The following is a 19,503-nucleotide window of genomic DNA, read 5'->3' as shown; positions in this document are numbered from 1 at the left end:
AGTTTAGTAGCCAACTAGTCTTCATTGTAGATCATTTTCAGAGCTGCACTCTTAAAAATAAAGGTTCTTTAATGTTTCTCACAGTGATGTAAAACCAGGAAATATCAGGGAATTTTAGTCATTGAAATGAGTATGATTGTAGAACGGATAGGAGTCGGTTTGACAGATTTTTTTTTTTATTTTATTATTTTTTTTAATCAATATTCATGCTTTTCTACTTGATCTTTTCTTAAATACTGAATTTACAGATAAATGGCGCCATCTGGTAAGTCTTTAAAAATAACACCCAACAGTGCCATTGTTTACAGGTAAAGTTATGTAATATTTTATTGTGTTACTTGCATAAATTATTTGACTTATTGTTTTTATTATTCAATGCAATATTAAAGCACATTTATCACATTTAGAGGTTAGTGATGATAGTATTGCACTGTATTGAATTTAGGTAATATTGTAACAAAAATCAAACAATTACAAACTGGTTTTGCATATCAATTGTCCAGTTCTTAAACAGAAATACCACTATTGATGCTCCTAAAAGCAGTATTAAAGGTGCAGTAAGCGATTTCTGAGAAACACTGTTGATATTTGAAATCAGTCCAAACAAACACACCCCACCCTTCATTGCTCCGCCCACAAAATGCACAAACATGCAATGCAAGAGTGGATGTCTCTTTATTATAGCTGAAGTTGTGGTGCTCGGTCCAGTCCACTTTCAACAGCATTGCTCAGAAATCGCTTACTGCACCTTTAATCGATTACTAGCAAATTTTTTTTTACCATTTTTCTACCATTTTCGCCTTTCTATAGAAAGTTTGCCTTTGAAGAACATATGTATTTTGCTAGCTATATATAGCATTTCATTGTATTGTGCCTTGAGGGGTTGAGAAGGTAGATTCTGGAAATCCTCAGCCTCCAACCTCATGCGATCTGAAGAGTTTAGCAGCTCCTTGGAACTGTGTTTGCCAAAGTGTGGACTGTCGGCAAGGCTTTGGACTTTCTTCATATAATTTCAGTGCCCTCATCTTGATCTTCTTGGCAAAGTCTCGCTCCCGTAAAAACAAATTATATGTGAGAACACAAGTGGCCTGTTCATGTTTCTGTTTCTTCTTGATTATATTTAATGTGTGCTGTTTTCATTTTCCGGCTCCCTGTGTTTATCCATCATGTTTTTCCTGGGCACCGATGCCCAACATCTGGATTTGGGTTGTGCACGTCAGGAAAAATTTCCTACACACATGTGCAACAATTATTAGTATATTAAATTGTACTGTAAATATTGCATAAGGGCTTGTTATGCTGTTTTCAGTGTAAACCAATCAAAACCAATGTTTCTCTGAGGTGTGGAACATTGTCAAAACTGTCAGGGTTTGGTTCACGCTTCCACGCGTGTTCGTTCAACGTGACATCCAGAACGCTGAGCAGAATTCCAAAGCCACATGTAAGAAGTTTTCAGTTTCATACTTGAGCAGAAACAAAAGCTTTATTGAATTAAATGACCTGTACTAGAGTGCTTTTTGATTGTTCCATTAGATAAGCCAAACATTGAGAAGATGGATTGTAGATAGATTACTAATGAAAAACTGAACATTCAGTTGTGCACACACTTGCATGTTTGTCATTCTGCTCGGTCTCATTCTGTGCTACTCTCCGCAGGGTTATCTTGTTAAATTTCAGCGAGGGAGTGCTGACTTTAAGAGAGGAGGCAGACATTTCTGTCCACCCCCTCTCCGTACTCTGGGTGCAGAGTGCAGCGGTAATAATCCAACAAGTGACAGCCAGCTATAATGGGAAGGGAAGGCAGACGAAGACGGAGAGGTGTCGTGAGCATAAGGAGCCCGGTGGGCTTATCATTGATTTGTCTGCTGCGTCATACCGAGGGTTTGAAGGGCACTGGCAGATGCCGCACACCCACGTACACTGAATATAATTGGGCCGCGTTCAGTCCGACTCCACAGGGCGAACTTCTGTTATGCTCTGATTACCCGCAGGGAGCTTTCAGTTATAACTCACAAGGTGCCTGTTCATCAGTTGAGGGATAGTACAGAGAGAGAGAGGTGATTCCTGGAGTATTTTTGTCAGTTTCCCCCTTCCTGGTATTTGTTTGATCTAGTGAGATTTCCTCAGCGAAGCTCTGGCTGTGTGATATACAGCCTCCAGGTGGGCAGGTTCAAGGCCTGGGTCCGGTTAGGTTTTGATGTGGCTGGCTGGCGTTCAAGGTGCATGTGTCTGCTATGAGGAGCACGCCACCTGTTAATAGAGCATGACCGAGGGAAAGGGTCTGGGCTGAGGTGATGATAGCTTGCCATCGGTCACAGATTCAAAGATTATGCTTTTTTTTTTTTTTCTAGTTTGGTTTTTGGATCTGTTGAATCACTTGAATCTGAATGTAATTTGAGGTAGCAAATATGATTTTCAAATTAAATTTGAAACAAGTAGACAGACAAATAGATTGAATTTATTCATCATCATATTCGATCAACTAATTTTATAAACCAAAGTGGAAGAACACTTGATTTCCCAGTAGTGTTGTCAAAAGCACCGACTTCGGTACCAAGTTGGTACTGAAATTTTAAAAATGTGACGATACCAGCATTTCCCTCTAGCATTTTGAGCGCTGTTGAACGGATTCTTAAACACCTCTGATCGGCAATTGTGTTCACACCCTCAACATATATGGCTGTGATTGGCTACAATGATCAACGCTTCAGAAACATGTTGTAAATAGACATCAATGACGCTCTTCACCAAGCGCTTACAAAGATACACATGGGAGCCTTTGAAAGCAAGCGTCTATCAGCGGATCCCTAATATATCCGCTGATAGACGCCTGCTTTCAAACTCTCCCGTGTGTATTTGTATCGGGGAAGAGCATCAAAGATGTCTATTTATAACATGTTATTGAAGCGTTGATCATTGTAGCCAATCACAGACATGTATGTTGAGCTTGTGAACACAACGGCCAATCAGAGGTGTTTAAGAATCCATTCAACAGCGCTTAAAATGCTAGAGGGAAATGCTGGTATTGTCACATTTTTAAAATTTCAGTAATGATTTGGTACCAAAGTCTGTAACTTTTGACAACACTATTTCCCAGAATGCCATTGCCTGTCAAATTTCTGTGAATGTAAGTCTGTAAATTCCACTTTCTTCCAATTCAACTTGTGTGTGTGCCAGTTCAATTCAAATTCCAACTTCTTAAATTTTGAATTTTGCACATCCCTGGTTGTTATGGCATTGCTATGATAGTCTTTATGATGTGTCTCCCTCATTATATGTCTAAGATTTTCTTGTCTGTTTTTGTCTTCTTCTTTTCTTTTCTTTTTTTTTTTTTTTTTTCCAATTATGGAAGTAAAGCTTACTTCTCAAGTTATGATTTGAGGTGTAATTCATGTCCTGTAGAGAATACACAGGTATTGAAGAATTGGACAATACATGAAAAAGGCACATGAAAACTTGAAATCCAGAGTGATTTGTCTCTTTTACAGATGTCACATAAATCACAAGACTTCTCTTACTGCCTTCCATTTATTGGAGTTTCAAATGAGCAAGGTCTTTGTATGAGGTGAGGTTTGCACGTTAGGGGGCTTTATCATTGTAAAGCCATTTTTATTGCTCAGTAGGGAAACATACAGTACATGCCCCCCACCCCGACCCGCTCCCTCCCCGCCTTTCACCGCATTTACCACTTAGTTAAATCCCCTTCTTTCTCGCTGTAAAGCTTTTAAGCAGTGTGAGGATAGAGTGGGGACTCTGGAGTCAGGGGGAGCCGCTCTTGGCCACTGAATCTCTGCTCGCAGAAGGGTTTTTCTCTCAGTGATGCCTCGCGGTTGGATCCAGGATGATGGGTTAAGGGATTCTGGCATTCCAGGATTATCCGCCTTTTATCTCCTTGCTATTTGCCGCAAATCCCGGAAGGATGTTGAGAGGAATTCCTCTATGTCCGCAGACATGATATGCAAACAGGACTATGTCTAAACGACTCACCAATCCGATTTCTTGTAGATCCACAGGGAAAGTGTGTGTCGATTGAGTCTTAGAGGATAATCCCAGTGACAAATGAAAGGAAAGGATTTTTCCCTGTCAGGAATGTTAGCATCACCAACACTAATCTTGCATTGGAGCTCAGGTGGGTTTTCTCCAACCTTGGAAGTTTGCAACATGAGTTTATCTGCTTTTAAAATGCTATTCCAGCATTGTTGTGTTGCAAGATGGTTTGTTTTATTGACAAGACATGGTTTGTGCTTAATCGATCAAGAGCCTCTTTAATTAGCTGCTTAACCTTGCTTTTTATCCGATACGAAACAAATCAATTGATGGCTTGATGCTCTTGTGCCAGGATCGAAAAGAAGACATGCAGAGAAAATGACAAGTTTGGCATTGTGGTGTTAATTGTTGTAGTTGTTTGTTAGGGATGCACAATTTCAGAGTTGTTTTTCATCTTTTAATATATTTAATATATTTATTATCTTGTGAACACATACTGTTCAAAAGTGTATGTGTGTGTGTGTGTGTGTGTGTGTGTAGTCATCTCAATGGCAAAAAGTGTCCCAATCACCCTGAATTCATCCTATATATCTTTAGCAAATCTGTCCATTTTTCATGCAGTGTATTAATGTTGCGATGCCTAAGTTCACTTGTTGCATTTTAGTTTTTAGTGTTTTAATTTTTTTTTTACATAAAATAGTACAGAATTTTAATACTGGCAATTTATTATCCATATCAGGAAATTAATCATCTTATTGGTATCAGCCAGAAATGTAATATTGATGCATCCCTACTAGAAAAAGCTGGTGCTGTGAGCCTCGCAAGGACTATTAAAGCTTTTAACAGGCAGAGAGAGAGAAATTCATCCTTGCCATCATGTGCCTCCTAGTATATGGGCTGAACACCCTGGGGAATCTGTTTGCCAGTTGTTGTTTTCCCTCTCTCTCTCCCTTTCCACATGAATAATTGAAAGTGTAGCATGTCAGACAAAGATGCATTTACTTGCTTCATTATATTTTAATCCAAAGTGAACAATTTTATGCATTGCTTTCTTGGCATCCGGAGCAACTTTTAATTTTCTTCCACCGGGGTCTCTTGTAATTCAACCGCGCCCACACGTGCCCTCGTCAGCCCGCTCTTTCCGAGGCCTTTATTGCATTTTTCCTGAAATTCTTACAGCATACAGGTGCTAATTGGCAGTGTTCGTTCCAACTGATATCAATGTTTGTTCAATGAAGTCCTCACAAAATGTCTCAAAGCTAATAAGGGTGTTTATTGAAATAAGATCTTTTTTCCTTTTTGCATTTGGAGGCCCTGGTGTGTTGTTCAGCTGGTTTACACAGTGTGTGTGTGTGTGTGTGTGTGTGTGTTAGCCTGTGTAGATTACACTTCATTGTACAGCCCTCTAATTACCAGGTATTTACTGAGTACAAAAGGCTGTAACAACATGAACAAATATGTACACGGCGCTTTACAAAGTATGTAATTGTTATTCCCAATTCGCTGTCAGTTTACCTTAGCTGACTTTAGCGTAGTGGAGCCAACAACATTGACTTCCTGCAATTTTTATGTAGTATGTTGTAAACACAGTGCTATCTGACAGAACAATTCACTTCTTTACATATCTAGTGTGCTTAAACCCTCTCTTTGCCTCTAACATTGCTTCAAGTGACGCAAGTTCTGCGCAGAATAGAGTTTGAATGTAATTGAAAACCCCACCGGGGGCCTTTTGTCACAAGGTTGACTCAGTTGCTGGTATGTGCATGGGTGAGGTTTAAACGGTAAGTGTGAAAGCCAGAGCCATAATCTCTCACAAGGTTAGCACAGTTGTTGGGTTGATGATAAACGGACAGGGTGTAACGTTTTGTCACGATGAGTGCAACTCGCTGGGTTTGCGTGGCTAGCGCTCATCACAGGAAATTTCTTGGGTGTTTATTTATATACCTTGAGCCTTCATACGATGCACATCTGGGACCGGGGTGATAAAAGAAGCCCTGCACAATGTGCCGGGGTTAGCGTTAGATAAATGTGACATGCCTGGAGCAGCTGCTGCGAGCCTTCCTAAACATCCTTCCATAAACTGGCAATCCAGCTTGCTTCAACTGTGTCCGCTAGTCAGGTTTCCTAGCAGTGAATAAAGACATCAGTTAGGCCATAAGGAGCTCCAAATATATTCTGTTGGTGGGCGAGAATGCTATAGGACCAAACATGGACGCTAAAATGGTCACCAGGTTCTTCACAAGTTTTACAAGTACAGTTACGAATAGAAGCAAAGGTGCTTTGAATAGCTAAATAATAATATTTAAAATATAAAAAATATCATTTTAATTAATTATTTAAATAATAATGATAATTAGATTTTTTATATATAATAATAATGAAATATAAAAACATAATTTTGCATATTAATTTTAATAATGATAATAATACTATTTAATAAAATGTTAATAAATATTGGTCTGTGTTGCTGGGCTAGAACGCTATAGGACTATAGCCTACATGGCTGCTAAAAGGATCTTCACGTAGTTTTACACGTACAGTTGTGGGTAGAAACAAAGGTACTTTCTTTGAATGGCTAATTAATAATAAATAATACTAATAGTATTATTTAAAAATAATATTTATTACAAATATTTATGACCTATTGGTTGCAGTAATGCAGTTGTGGGTATAAACAAAGGTACTTTGTAGGTACTAGCTAATTAATAATAATAATATGAAAACATATCATTTTAATTATTTAATAATAATTTAAATAATGATGATACTATTTAATATTTCTAGATAGGACGGTTTACATGTTAATGAGATTAATATTGGCACTTGCTCAGGTGATTTGCAAATATTTGATTATGCATTGGGTCATTTTTTGGCAGACAGATGAAGACAGATGTAGCTTGACTATGATAAAAGCCACCGTAGTTCAGTTATCACTGTGCATGTTTGCTGACTTTCTTCTGTGAAACACAAGAAAATATTTAGAAAAATGTCTTTTGTGTGTGTGTGTGTGTGTGTGTGTGTACATACAATTAAAGTGAAAAGGACCTACTGTTGTTTTAGTTGAAATATTATTAAAAAATATATATATATTCATTTGTGCTTCACAGAAGAAAAAACTCATGTAGATTTGGAACAACATGAAGATGAGTAAATGATCAGAGAAGTTTCGTGTATTTGGATGAACTATCCCTTAATGATAAGTAGATGAAACCAGGTGCCTGAGTCCTCATCCTTCTCTTCCATCTATTTTAAGGACAGCGGAGCTGCCGAGGTGATTTTAAAGGTGTGAGCAGAGCTGGGTTTGACCCCTCGAGAGGCCGTGGCACAGGGGTAGCGTTACAGCACACGGTAACGTGAGCAGGGGTGTCCGCTTTAAAAGTAAATTCCACTTAATGTGGCGCGTCCCTTCCCAACAGGAGCCCAGCTCGACTGTGAGCTTCCTTTATATAGAACATTCCGTGTCTGTTTGTGCAGCGAGGGGTTGGGGGGGATTAGTCATTGGCACGCTGTCAGTTTCTACCTCCCCCTGCTTTTGCCTTTTCATTTCCTTCTCTTTCACCTACAACTTCCTGCAGTGCCCACATGAATCCTGGAAGTGCCTGGTCTGCTTTGATGTACTTACAGTTGGGCTGCAAGATATTTGGGGGGAAAAAAAATTGACATTGCAATATTTCGATTTTCTGTGATATATATTGCGATATAAAAAAAATACAGGATGTTTCACTGGATGACTAATTGGAAAGAATAATCATTCTTGGGGTGATTTTGTTTGGGAGTGAAAAGAGAAAATTAAAAAATAAGTAAATAAATAAAATTTTAAAAAGCTGAAAAATTACTTTTTACTATGAATCGGGGAAATACTTGAAAAATTTGGAAACGGTATACTGTGAAGCTTTTTTTTTTGACAGGTTGCCAGCAAATAAATAATGAGCTGCTGGTTTCAAAGTGAATTGCGGTTTCACTCATAGCGTCTCAGTGCGGCTTGATTCACAGTAGCCATTCTGAGACTCTGAAAAACTGTATCACAAACTTCATGTGTGTAAATGACACGCTTGATTCTGAAAACAGCACATATATCTTCTTACAATCACACTAAGCCATATCGCAATATCGATTTTATTTCTATATATCATGCAGCCCTAACTTACAGGATTCTGCAACCACTTTGATTTCAAGCACTTCCAGTTCAGGCAGTGTGAGTGAGGGCAGCACATGAAAGGTCAGAGGTCAAGTGGATCTGGGGTGCAAAGGCCACCATGTGCTCTGCTCAGCAAGACCTCTCACTTACAAGAGTGCAATGTGCTGCTCTGGGTTTTTTTTTTTTTTTTTGGTTCTGAATGCACTCTTGGTTCAGGTTAGGATGCCTGCTTATTTTGGCCGACTGTACGTTAGCGTTATAAGGGGATGATTCATGTAAGATTCACATGGCATCACGGTTGGATGAAAACAGGGCGTCTTGCTTTGCATTTTTTCCTCTCATTAAAGGCGTCAGTGCTTCGCAGAGCAGGCCGTGGTCTACCTCGGTCTACCCCGTTATGGTCCCTGTCTAACAAGACCCGAACAATCCTTAACATCCTTTTCTGTCTTCTACGTACTGCAGATGAAGGCCCAGCAAGGGGCACAAACCCTTTATTATTTATGAATTATTCAATGTGCCTGGATGGGTTTCCCTTGTAGCGAAGCAGATCTGCAAAGAAAAAGCAACTCTCCTTTGCTCTCCTTCGTACTTGCCCGAGGTAGTGAATGACTCAGACGTTGTTCTCATTGAAGAAAACAAGGTGAACAAGGACGGTGCTGAATAGCGCTTCAAGCTGTCTCGCAAGACTCGGATGCGTTTAATTGGTAATCTGTACTGTAGACCTTAGTCAGAGTACGCAGTACTTAATTTGACATGAATGGAAATGAGTCTGTGAGAGATTGAAGTACAGTGATCTAGTCTATCTTTTACAACCACAGATTTTTGTAGGAAGAAATATTTTAAATGTTTTGTCAGCTATTTATTAAATATTTATGTAATTAAAATATTTGATAATTTGCATAATGAAAATGTTATTGTGATATTGTGACGCTATTGGAAATGTGACGCTCGAAACAATATATCGTAAAATCTTTTTCATGACGTCAAGCTATATATTTTGTGTAAAGCTATATAATTTATGTAAAATATTTTTAATTTACATAACAATTGTGATATTTAATAAATGTGATGTTTAACAAATCTTAATTTTGACAGTCGAAAAAATATATTTTTAACTCAAATTTATAGACTCTGTAGCACCCCCTTGTGGCCTCCAGTTTGAAAACCCTTGAGCTAAGCAATTAACACGTAAGTTTGCACTATATGTGAAACAAATCGTCCTAATTTTAGTTCTTTAATTCTTAGTTTCTTCCAGCTTTAATAGAGTTTTAGATATTAGGCTACTTGAGTCGTGTAAGATTGAATAACATAACCATCTAATGGAAGTGTCCGGTTAACCAGAATGGAAGCTTGTTTATCTCTTTCTCGCTCTCTTTCTTTGCTACTCTCCTTATCTCACATGTGTTGGCAGGAGAGAGAAACCCTGGACTAAGATCTGTATCTGCAGTGTGTCTACTAAAGAACAGGCTCTGATTCCTTTGCAGATAAGCCGCGTTTTATCTTCCCCTGCTTTCACATTAAAGACGAGGAGGCCTGTGAGAGCCTGTAGCCCGTGACAGCCCCTGTGTGGCTACTGTCTGTCACACAGGAGCATGGGAACATTGCTTTTAAGAAAGCAGGCATAGCACAAGTAGTTGATTTGTACCAGAATTTAATTTTGCCTGGTGTCCCGGCTTTTTATGCCCTTGGTTTGCTTACTAGAGGTTATAGATCCTTGTAAAGCTGCTTTGAGATAATATCGTGAAAAGCGCTTTAGAAATACAATGAGATAATTTCTCATGGTTCTTTTTCGGCCCACCAAGTTGCTGAATATATGTTTTGGTAGGGATATGTGTGAGTCTTGAGCTCTATTGCAAAACCAATTGAGCTGACTAAGGGCAAGCTCACGCTACAGAACTGTAAAACTACCTGAATTGCTGTGGTGCTTATACTACACAACAGGGTTTCTTGGCCAGGGTTTCTCATAGCAGCGCACATACTACACAACACAACGCTGACAAGGTGCACAAACTACAAGATATTTGGTCAAGAGGCAGTCCTGACCTACAGCGAGGGGAAAAAAAAGTTTTCTTGCATTAATTCATGAAAGAAAAGAAAGTGATTACGAGATTTTTCCATTTATACCATCTGCACTGTGATTGGCTGGATTAGTTTCACCTTGGCGCTGCATTGCACACACTACAAGATCACGTGGCTATAATATCAAACATGTTTGAAAATATCGCAGCATCTGTGACTGCTTGTGACTGGCTCAGATCACGTTGCTGACCTGTTCATACTTCATACAATGATTGTTATTATTATAATTCTATTCAAATTGTAATCATTAAAACAATGCAAATCATTTTGCTTTATTTAATTATCATTTAGTTTTGTCTCAAAAGTCAAACATTTTTGGACATTTAAAAACATAAAAAAAATGAATAATAATAATAATTATTATTATTACATGATGATGATAATAATAATAATTAGTTATTAAAGCATTATTAATATTTGTAGTAATATTATACTCATAAATAATGTGTTTTGTTTTATTATTTCTTTGTTTCAAAAGACAAGAATAATTAAATTGTTTTTTTGTTTTGTTTTTTTGCTGGTTTTTTTTTTTTTTTTTCAATTAATTTGATTTAGATTTTTTTTTAAATTATTGGTATTATCATAAAGCAATATCAGCCAAATTGCATTCTGCATTGGGAATGTATCAGTGATCCCTATTTAGGCAGCTCATGAGGTTTTGGAACAGCTTATAATACTCTGTGTATGAAGGCACTTTCTTCCACTCTGTTTTTCTTTGCTTTTTACCTTGTTTCTCATAATGTGTTTATGCCTGGCCATGTGTCAGGCCCTGGAGGCAACAACAACTGAGCTGATTTGTGACTCTGTCTCACTGTTTGGCTTTAGTGTTACTATGCAACAAATCTTTACCCTCTCTCTCTCTCTCTTTGTCTCCCCTGTGATCTCAGTCTGCCCTGCGCTCACCGGATAGCTTTCTAATTTGTATTTCGCACCAACCGGCTGCTATGTTAACAACCTGTGAATGCTCTAAAGCAGGGGGAAGTGATTGCAAAAAAGAAAAAAGAAAGAAAAATGTGTGAATGAAATGGAGAGATTAAATTATAGCGAGAAAGATGGAAAAAGGAAGACACTAGATAAGGAAGATTACTACAGAAAGATAAATGAAGAGAGATCAGAGCAAGTAGGATGCAGGCGATTTAGATATGCAAACCACAGGAGCTGTGCTGTGATTCCGCTGCAGGTTCTCGTCGTGTTGTTGCCAAGCGAGAGTTCAGCGGAGGAATCGTTCCCCACCCTCGGCCAATCGCGGCTGACGTGGAATGTGGCGCTCGCGGCGAGCAGCACAGACTTGTGGGTAGGACTGCATTTTGCACGGTCACCCAGTGGAATACATTATCATCTTAATGATGCTTTAGGTGCAGATGCATGTCTAATGCGCTGGTGTGGGAGTTTGTGTGTGTGTGTGTGTGTGTGTGTGTGTGTGTGTGTGTGTGTGTGTGTGTGTGTGTGTCACTCTCCTGTGGAGTGGAGAGGGCAGAGAGCTGTAATCACTCTCTCACACACCTGTTCTGACTGGAGGCGGTCTGCGCTGCGGCTGATAGGATGAGAGCGCAGGGGGAGAGATGTAGCAGAGCTCATGATAAACGAGTATGTAGGAGGTCATTAAGCAGAGCAGCGAGAGGAGGAGAGAGAGAGAGGGAGGGAAATGGGAGAGAAAAGGACAAACACAGTGAAGATAATTAATTTGGAGTTTCATTAGCAGGAACTTGTATGCCTGGATGACTGCATTGGTGCATCGGCAGGCACGTGCACAATTGCGCAATCCTTATATATATATATATATATATATATATATATATATATATATATATATATATATAATATAAAATTAGGGGTGTAACATATACAGAAGTCACGATTTTCGGTACAATAGGAAAAATGGTCACACTTTAGTTTTAGGCTCCAATTCTCACTATTAACTATGACTTGCTTCAATAAACCCCTAATTACTGCTTATTAGATAGTAAGGTTGTTCACTTTAAGTATTGGGTAGGATTAAGGGATGTAGAATAAGGTCACAGAATAAGGAATTAATATGTGCCTTATAACTAGTTAATAGTGAGAATTGGACCCTAAACTAAAGTGTTACTGGAAAAAGCAACAAATCCACAATGCTAGGTTTCTTTTCATTTATTTTGAACAGACAGTAGTGCAAATCACAGTTTGTTCCACCTAGCGGCATTTAGTCCCCCCTGAGATAATTGGTACAGTACAGCCTCCTTTAGTGTAGTGCAGTAAACAGAATGCACTCTTGGATAGGTCATATTTTATGCAGGGCTGATAAAAAAAATAAAAGGTATTTGGTCACAGTTAGCTACAAAACTGAAAACATTCTCCTTTGTCCGTGAGCACAGAAAGGTGAATTCGACACGTGCGTGCATCTAACTTGTTTTCAAGCGGTCATTCGCACGTGGTATGCGCTGTTCTTCTCCTGCTCTTTTTCCTGTGGCGGTTGGCAAACAGTGTTGCATTATAGCATGCCCCCTTGTGGATTGGAGTGTGGATCACCTGTGACTGACTATTCGTTGTATAGTATGGTATGAACCGAACCATGACGTTCATACCATTCATAGGTTGATATTTAAATGAAATATAATTGAGAAGCTTCTGAACAATAAAAGCAAACAAACGCTATTCACCTACAGTACATTATAAGATTTTATATAATAAATTTTATAACACACATCCACAGTATCTTATCTACAATCGGGTACTACATCAACACGCACATTTCAAACTCGACAAAAACAAACAAGCAAAATGTAGAGGTTGATGTGGCTCTTGCGGGTTTTTAAGAGGGTGATGACTGAGATGTTTATCAGCCCTTTGCTGGCCCTCTTCAACATGTTACATAAACAGTGAGAAAATAGAAGCCTGTAAGGCTCTGGACAACATCCTGCCATTGAGAGAGAGAGAGAGAGAGAGAGAGAGAGAGAGAGAGAGACTGAAGCAAGAAGATGGGTGAGGAATGATTGCTGGTGGTAGAAAGAAAAAATGAGGAGGATTTTGGAGAGACGATGATAAATCACAGGCATGATCCACATGCTAAAATCTGTGTTTGTTGTAGAGGTCATCCGGTTGTTGTCAGGTTAATCAGAGGACTCTGTGGCAGCCCTCTTTAGGCCAGGCTGACCCTCTTTTTCTCTTCCTCTCTGATAATTGATGCCATCTGGCCCACCTGCCTGCTGCTGGAAGCATGACATCGCATCAGTGCCACGCCTTCTTCTGAAGCCTCCAGTGGCTCCGCTGTACCACCCTCTCCTGGCACTGAACCTGTGGGGTGTCTGAGATGAATGGAGGGGCGTGGGGTGGGAGGAGCAGAGGAGGAAACCGATCAGTTGTCTTATTATTTTGCTGGTTCTGTTGTGTATTTCAGTGGAATTTATACAGTTTTGAATTTTGGTTATATTCATGAGTTTGAGGTGGACTTGAGTTCATTGATTTTTATTTAACCACTAAAAACTAGCACAGTCGGTATAATGATACTTACCATGCTAGTTGTTAGTGGTTAAGTAAAAATCAAAAATAAATAACATGGTGTTCTTTGAAGTACACTACCGTTTGGAGTCAGTAAGATACTTTTTTTTTTTTTTTTTTCACAAGGACACATTCGATCCAATTTGAGAATAAAGACATGTATAATGTTCTTTTGAACTTTATATTCATCAAAGAATCCTGAAAAATCATCATGGTTTCCACAAAAATATTAAGCAGCAACTCTTTTCAACATTGATAAAAATAAGAAATGTTTCTTGAGGACCGAATCAGCATATTAGAATGATTTCTGAAGGATCATGTGACACTGAAGACTGAAGTAATGGCTGCTGAAAATTCAGCTTTGCCATCACAGGAATAAATCACATTTGAAAACATATTCAAATAAAAAACAGAATTTTAAATAGTAATATTTCCTAATATTTCTGTATTTTTGATCAAGTTAATGCCACCTTGCTGAGTAAAAGAGACGTCTTTGCAAAAACATTAAAAAAAATCATACTCCAAAATCTCATGGAATACTACTTGATAGGAATACCATGTTAATTACATGGTATTAGATGTTTTTTTTGTTTTTTTTTTACCATAACATTTGAATATGGATGAAATTTGTTGTAATTGCCCTCACCAAAACTTTGCATATTGCAAAGTTTGCACTTGCATGTTGATATTGATCTTTATTGAACATATTACAGGTTGAAATCACCTTTTAATTACAGTATTTAATTCTTCATGGTCCTGTGGTATGGCAGATGTACAAATATTCCATATACAGTCAAACCAAAATTTATTCAGACACCTTGAACATTTCATTCATTATTACAGTTCATTCACTATAGTTTAAAAAAAATGGTAATAAAATATTACAAGAACTCAGAGTTAAACTGTGTCAGAAAACATTAATCTTAATTATGTCAGATAACACTTAAGCAAAACATGGTCAGGTCAAAGTGTCTGAATAATTTTTGATTCCAGATTTTTATCAATTTTACTGGAAGTCCACTGTATGAAGAATTTTTGGGTATAATATGTCACAGTTTATTTTGCTATCCTCACTTACATAAATGAACTATAGTGTCCTCCACCTGCTAGTACAAATACATATAAGAAATTATATCTAGTGTCTGAATAATTTTTGGTCTGACTGTAGTCTCTCAATTACTGAGGTCATAAAAGCTGCATGCATTTTTTAAAAGAATTCACAAATTGATGTTTAAATGCTGTCTATAGTTCTAGATGGAGTGTAGCATGTCAGACCACAGAATATGTCATCTTCCCAAAGGAGTATTTTATGTAGACTGCTTTCATTGGCTTGTTGTGGAGCATTAGAAGCAGCAATATAAAATGTTTAGATGTTTGGTGTAGCCTGAACTCTGACTGTTGTGATTGTTTATTTTTACGGCTTAGCACCCGTTTGGTGGAATTAATACAACCTCACCTCCCTGTCTTCCCTTTCCTGTTCCTTCTTCCAGTGGCACTTTACAGCTGTAGGCAGCATGTCTCAACACATGACCATGACCCTTTTATTTTTCTAACTCCCTCCCTACCTCCTCCTCTGGCCATCCATCTCTCTGTTTTCCTCTGTGGCTCCTGTGAGAGTCGGGTCGTGGTCCAGAGGAGGCTGCATCATTGCCTGTAGTTAATGAGTGCAATGGGAGAAGTGAACTGAGGGCTGTTTTGGTATCTCAGAGTCCCAGACCTGGCCTCTCTACCTCCAGATCCAGTATCACACGTCCTCTCAGGTCAGGCCTCCTGTGGCCCCGCCAGCGCTGTTTGGCTCCCAGCAATGTGGCTTCAATTTCCTCCGTTTTGAAATAGTTATAGCCCCTCTGCTTCCTTCAGCAGGCAGGGTCTTTGCTTTGTTTTCTTTCTCTCTTGCTCTCTGTCCTTTCTCTTTTCCTGCTCATTTTGATCGCTCTGTCCTTTAATCACCGCTCGGGCCTCCTGCATCGTAAGAGTGCAAAGAATTTGTTATGAGTGACCTTTGACCTCTGGCCTGTAGGGACACAATTTAAAGCCTGCTCGGTAGAACATCTCACTGGCAAAAAATACAAACAGTGAAATGCAGCCGCCATAAATTTCTTTTTCTTTTTTTATGTTCTGGCAGTTCCTTTCTTGCTTTAAGCTCTCATAAGAATACCTTTCATAGACGGATGATTGTATTGAAAGTTTCTTTTCAACATTAAAGGCGTGAGCCGAACGAACGTTAACGACAGTCTTTGCCCAAACCCGAGGCTTATACATATGCTACGGGCCCAGTTTCATCTGAACCTCTTTTCTTTCATGTAATCCTACGGGGGTGTGAGCTAAAGTGTTCCAGCGCTCAGACACAGGGAGCTTGTGTAGTGAAAAATCCCGCTTGCTGAAAAATTAGTCCCCTGACGTTGTGAATTATGGGGTTGAAATAGAGCTCTTTATTAATGTAGTCCAGGATTCACGTCAGCGGAGGTCTCAGAAATTATGCCACGTCGTGGGTCTGGTCTCACAGGAGGTTTTGCATATTAGACTGAGTACACATTATAAAGAACACATTATTAATAGAGCTAGAAACTTGGCCTACACAAGGTTCAAATAGATAAACTGTGGTCCATTTTCATCAAAATGTGCTGCAGAATCTGAAAATACTATGTGTACAGTATAATGCCTATAAAAATGAGCTATAGTGACATTTTCAAATTAAGCATTTCAACAGCAATGCTGTTTTCCTCTTGCTTGTGTTTTTTTTTTTTTTTTTTTTTTTTTTTTTTTTAACCATATCGTATACGGTTGCAAAATATATGATAATAGACATAACATAAGATTATAGATAATCATATCCCATATACCTCGTGAAGCTTGATATAGGATAGGGTTGGGTCAGGATGGACAACTGATTGTCCAAGTCAGCTTGTGTGGTGGTGGTGGTGGTGGTGGTGGTGGTGGTGGTGGTGGTGGTGGTGGTGGTGGTGGTGTTGTTGTTGTTGTTGTTAAGTCTTTTTAATATTTTTATATTCATTTAAATAGTTTTTTTTTTCTTTATTCAGCACTGATGAATTTTGAAACTTTTAACATACACTGTAAAAAAAAAAAAAAAAAAATCCCCGTAAAATTTACGGTAAAAAAAAAAAAAGGCAGCTGTGGTTGCCAGAACTTTACCGTAAAAAATACAGTAGCAACGTTTTAGGATTTACGGGACAGCACTTAGTTTACTGTCTATTTTACAGTTTAAAACCGTATAATTTAAAGGTTTATATTGTAATAATTACGGTTCACAACTGTTTATTGTAAAAAAATTCTGTTAAATTTACGGTTAAAAAAAACGTATTTCATTAACTGATATAATGTTAATTTACCAACCTATTGAAGTACTAATATCTGTTTTGTACCTTTGTAATACACTGACAACCACCAATCACAGTGGTGATGAGTCACATGATGAATCAGAGCTCAATACAATGACTTATTTTTCACTTACAAACCCACCAGCTACTTGATTTTGAAAATATGTATTTTTGCACATTCCTTGATCTCATCTTTTTATGCATTGTTTTGCATTTAACTCTGCTGTTAAAAAAAAAAAAAAAAAAGGTAGATAGATAGATAGATAGATAGATCTAAAGAAAGCACATATTTAAACATATGACTACTCTCTCTTGCTAAGTTAAATCCATAGTGTGTGGTATGTATTGATAGACTGCTCTATTCTAAGAAAACGCTGGAATGTGTGTGCTGGCATTCTTTACCACCCCTGTGTATAGTGTGTGAAGAATTTAAGAGTTCTTTCTTCGTTAAGAGCCCCACGTCCTGTCTGTCAATGACTGTGTGTTTTGGTAAGAGCATGGCATGTTTTCTTTTTCTTGCTGCTTGCCAGAAACTACACGCTCTGCTACATGGAGGGGAAGGAAAAGCACACTCATGTTTAGTCTACATAGCACTTAAGTCACTTTGTAGGGAGATTACTTTTTTCCTATTGTAGTCTGCGGGTAGATTTGTGATGTCACCATCCATCAGTGATCTTTTGTTAAATCATTAAGAGCAGGGATGTGGAAAATTGCGCAAGCTGGCTCCAGTTAAACATTTGCACTTTTTTAATTGTCTATTGGCTTTTTATTGGCTCCTCCTGTTTTTTTACCCTCATCTTTTGCACTATTCTTTATTTGTTGGTAGACATCTTTAGAGTGTTTTGTTGCCAATGTTGTTGCTTTCCCCCCAAAAAAATGTGAGGACGAGAACAGTTGTTTAAAAAGGAACCTTACTTAAACAGGGTCTAATTGTGTTTCACTTCTGTTTTTCAGGCATCTGATGTAGGATCAGAGAAGCTTTTCTCGCCTACTGCACCTAAAGGTAAGAGCATATTGTGGGTTTCACATGTCATTTTTCTTGCATTGGATGTAGATCTAGACATGATTAAGCTTGATTTGACCTTTTACCCCATTCATAAACTGGTTTTGAAAACGGAGCACACCTCAGGGTTGTCAATTAATATTAAAGATACTTTCATTGTGCATATTGCACTGTAGTAAAACTCACACAAATAAACCCTTGTTTCACTTATTTTCCATTCTGGCAAGCTCTGTTCCCATTTCAGGCCAAAGTTCAGATAGTCTAGGTTATTGGTGTTGAAGTTAATATTTTTCCCCCCAAAGCCTGACAATATGCAATATGTTCCCTCAGGCAACTCTGAGCTCACTTTCAGAGCCATACATCATTCACAGGAGTAACGTTACTCTTGCCGGAATAGTGCTGTTCTGTTTTTCTCATTTTTTTTATGATTGTTAGAGTTAGAAGGGTTTTTAACCTTGGGAGCCAAAGAGATACCCATCTTTTCAGGTTCCCCTCAAATGTCATGTATGTTAGGGTGCACACATGTAGAAGTACATAGTGCTAAATGTGGAAGCAGTAAGTCCTGGGCCGTCAGACTCATCAGAAGTAAGTCCTCGATATAACAGACAGCAAATCTCAGATGCCTTGTAATCCTGCTAAAAGCCTGTTAAAATCCTATGAGACTGTTAAATGATGAGATGGTGCTTATTTGTTTCCTTGTGTTTTCCACTCATTTTCAAGTGGCTGCTGATAGAGGTTTCCTTCTAATGCGGATTTGAGCTACTTTTTACTGTTTCCAGCAGTAGTTAAAGTTTAGCTGAGAGCAGTGGGAAGTCGGCCCTTAAATTTTTTTTTTTAGTTGGTTCACATCCAGGTTTTGTAGGGGAACTAAGTTGTGAAACGAATTCTGTTTGTTGCACAGTGCGGAGGAGATGTCGAGTTTAATGCCACACTTCTGATGCCCGGCATGAGTCTTTTGGAAAGCTTTTGCCCCCCACTCTCTAAAAACAGCGAAAAGAGGAAGTGAGAGGAGACTAGTCGAGCTCAGAGGAAGAGCAGAACTTGTGACTACTGTCGGGGTCCATATTAAAGTCATTTTTGTACATGTTCCAGACATAACCATAGGAAAAGACTTGTGCAACAGCTGAAATGTTTAAAAGTAGATCAGAGCACATGGCTTGAGCACTTCTGATGTCAACAGAAGAACTTGTTGTTGTTGTTGATGATGATATAACAGGCACCCTAATCTGTTACGGTTGATGGCAAGACAAACTGCATCTTCCTTAATATCCTGCTAATGTGTGTCAAGCGACCCTCTCCCAGGGATCACAGGGATGATACAGAGAAAGCAGAAAGTGGTAGGAAGTGCCAGATTAGGATTAGAAAAGAAAGCAAAACCAAGAGTGGGAATGTGGATTAAGTGATTTAGGACTGCAGGAAATAAATATTATCGTACTAGCAATTTGATGCCCAGACTGTAGAGATTACAGATCTTGCAGGGG

General features: G+C 38.5%; 1 protein-coding gene across 18 annotated transcripts in view; it reads left to right on the top strand.

The window, feature by feature from the left end:
* Window positions 1–19,503, top strand: part of fbrsl1 (fibrosin-like 1) — a 312,510-nt gene that overhangs the window by 254,405 nt on the left and 38,602 nt on the right. For all 18 annotated transcript variants that reach the window (XM_051894129.1, XM_051894127.1, XM_051894130.1 and 15 more), the window contains one exon: window positions 17,974–18,022. In XM_051894129.1, coding sequence (XP_051750089.1) covers window positions 17,974–18,022 — 49 coding nt within the window. The remainder of the gene's footprint in view (window positions 1–17,973; window positions 18,023–19,503) is intronic.

The sequence above is a fragment of the Ctenopharyngodon idella genome, chromosome 5 (genome assembly GCF_019924925.1).
Source record: "Ctenopharyngodon idella isolate HZGC_01 chromosome 5, HZGC01, whole genome shotgun sequence".
In the NCBI taxonomy this organism is placed as follows: Eukaryota; Metazoa; Chordata; class Actinopteri; order Cypriniformes; family Xenocyprididae; genus Ctenopharyngodon; species Ctenopharyngodon idella.
The sequence above is the reverse complement of the archived record's forward strand: the minus strand, read 5'-3'. Positions and strand labels throughout refer to the sequence as shown.